Source organism: Caretta caretta, chromosome 1 (genome assembly GCF_965140235.1).
Source record: "Caretta caretta isolate rCarCar2 chromosome 1, rCarCar1.hap1, whole genome shotgun sequence".
NCBI lineage: Eukaryota > Metazoa > Chordata > Testudines > Cheloniidae > Caretta > Caretta caretta.
In genome coordinates, this window is record NC_134206.1 from 3007244 (window position 1) to 3009873 (window position 2630).

General features: G+C 52.1%; 1 protein-coding gene across 1 annotated transcript; it reads right to left on the reverse strand.

Moving 5' to 3' along the window:
• Positions 1-1016: 1016 nt before the first annotated feature.
• Positions 1017-1958, reverse strand: LOC125642264 (olfactory receptor 52K2-like). The gene has a single exon (XM_048863329.2). It carries the CDS (start codon positions 1956-1958, stop codon positions 1017-1019), a length of 942 nt encoding a protein of 313 aa, XP_048719286.2.
• Between the last annotated feature and the right edge of the window lie 672 nt (positions 1959-2630).

Consider the following 2630-nt stretch of genomic DNA (forward strand, 5'->3'; position numbering starts at 1 on the left):
ATAAAACAAAAGGGCGGGGAGTCTCTGGGTGCTGTTTCTGTTGTTACAGAGTATTGCTTTGAGTCTCTCTCTGTGTGAATTGCTTTGAGAACATACTCTGTCTTAGAATGTACTAACGCAATTAGCAGCTTGCAAGTTTCACACATAGAGGGAGAGAAACAGTACCAAAAACCAAGAGCCCTCTTAATTAGTAATACCCTGGAATTTAAACTATGGGGAATCAAACTCATTTGTGATTTTAATACAGAACTTCTTTAATATGATCCAACAGGGACACCTGGCTGGGTGTGAGAGGGTGCGTGGCGGGTGGTAGAGGCAGCCAGCTGGACATGAGAGGGTGCATGGCAGGGAGACAGGTAGTCGGCTGGGCATGAGTTTGCCATGTGGTAGATTGGGAGTCTGGTCTTGTGGTTCAGGCTCTGGACCAGGGCTCAGATCTGTGTTAAGTGGCTTAGGCCGGAGTCCGGCATAATCCAATCTCCTCCGTTTGACAATGACCAGATCAGGTTCAAACCCCGTGCATGGGGCAGCTGGTGGTAACCTACCCCCAGGGGACTATTTCTCCTCACGCCCAATAGGGAGAGCTTGGCTGGCTTTCTCTTAGACTCCCTGTGTGATGTTGGGCAAGTCCTTGGGCTCTCTCGGCCTCATTCCCCACCTGTGATCTGGCGTGACCACAGCGCTGCCTTGCCCACGGTTGGTCCGTCTTGTCTGTTTGGATTGAAGCCCATGGGGCAGGGATGGTCTCTAGCATTATGTCACAGAGCACCTCGCACAAGGAGGCCCTGATCTTGACTGGGCCAACATAAATGTCAAGTGATAACAATGTTCTGGAGCAGTGAAAAGTCAAAGCTCTGTTGTGCTGCAGACCCAGACAAGCCTGTTTATTAGCCCTGCTGCTCAGTAAGGCTGAGAAGGGGTTCCACAGTGGGGGGTGACTGAACCGTCTGGATCCCCGACCCTGCTGGCCCTGGCACCCATCTTGCTCCCCAGCCACTGACCCGTCCCGTAAGCCTTCAGGCTGATTTGACGCCCAAGATGTGGAGCGCCCTCTGCCTGATCCCAGGGGTCCTCACCCCATAGATGATGGGGTTCATCATGGGAGGGAAGAGCAGGTAAATGTTGGCACTGAGGATGTGAATGTGGGGAGCCACGTGGCCGAAGCGGTGGGAGAGGAAGTTGAAGAGCGCGGGGATGTAAAACACCAGCATGACACAAACATGGGAACTGCAGGTGCCAAGGGACTTCTGCCGTGCCTTCTTGGAGGGGAATCTGAAGACAGCCCAGAGGATCAGGATGTAGGACAGGACAATGAGGATAAAATCTGATCCCCCAGCAAGAAACGCTACTGCTAGACTATAGGCACTCATGACTGTTGTGTCTGCACAGGCCAGTTTCACCATCGCCATGAACTCACAATAGGTGTGAGAAATGACTTTGGTCCTGCAGTATGGGAGTCGCTGAAGCAGGAATGGGTGTGGACCTAATAACACGCATCCCCTCATCACAACTCCCAACCCTATCTTGGTTATGGCCCGATTGGTCAGGATGGCCGAGTGTCGCAGTGGGTTACAGATAGCAATGTAGCAATCAAAGGCCATGGCCAGCATGAACCCAGACTCCATGCAAGTAACTGAGTGAATCAAAAAAATCTGAACCAGGCAACTGTTGATGTGAATAGCCTTGTCTCTGAACCAGAAGATGCAGAGGGCTTTGGGCAGGGTGGTGGTGGAGACGACCAGGTCGGCGAGCGCCAGCATGGAAAGGAAAAGGTACATGGGCTCGTGGAGGCTGGGCTCGGTCTTGATAACAGCCAGGAGGAGGCCATTCCCCAGGAGGGACAGAAGGTAGACGGAGCAGAAGGGGATGGAGATCCAGACATGCGCCGCCTCCAGCCCCGGGATGCCGAGGAGGATGAAGGTGGAGGGGTGGGGCGTGGTCCAGTTGGAAGCTGCCATGGTGGGGTCGGTTGGGTACGTTCAGTTCCACGGCACGGCTACTTCCTGTCCCTGTAACTAACCATTAAAACAATCAGTAACCATCTGATGGGAACCCAACAAGACGGCGTTTTTTCAGCATTAGTTCTTCACCCGTCCTGTGCTAATGCCACATGAAGAGCGAGTCACAAATAACCTATTCCTGCTCCTGCACTGCAGCCATTCCACCCTCATTACAGAGACAATAAGCGGTAAGTGAGGGCTCTGTAGCAGTTCAAAGCTCTGTTTCTTTTTCTCTACACTCCTCTCATTAGATGCACTATGAACTGTCCATGAAAAACCTGCCTTAAAATAGATTCATCAGGCCCAGTCCTGAGCTGGCATAAATGGGCAGAGAGCCATTAGAGTTGTACCCATGTACAGCAGCTGGAGATCTGGCCCATTGCGGGAAGCTGAAAGAGAGACCTGATTCAAACCATTTTTACAAATTGTGCACTGCCTCCTGAATACCTGCAGCAGGGGAGGGGAGGGAAAGTGATGTGAGCATTACCATTCACATGAGTAAAGGATTTGGATGGCTCAGCCCTGATTCTTGTGGGACAGAGGCAGCCTCTGTCAGTCAAAGATGAGGTCTATTGGAATGGCATGCGGGATTGTAGATTGGCTCCCCCAAAGCTTTCTCCAGGGCTGTCA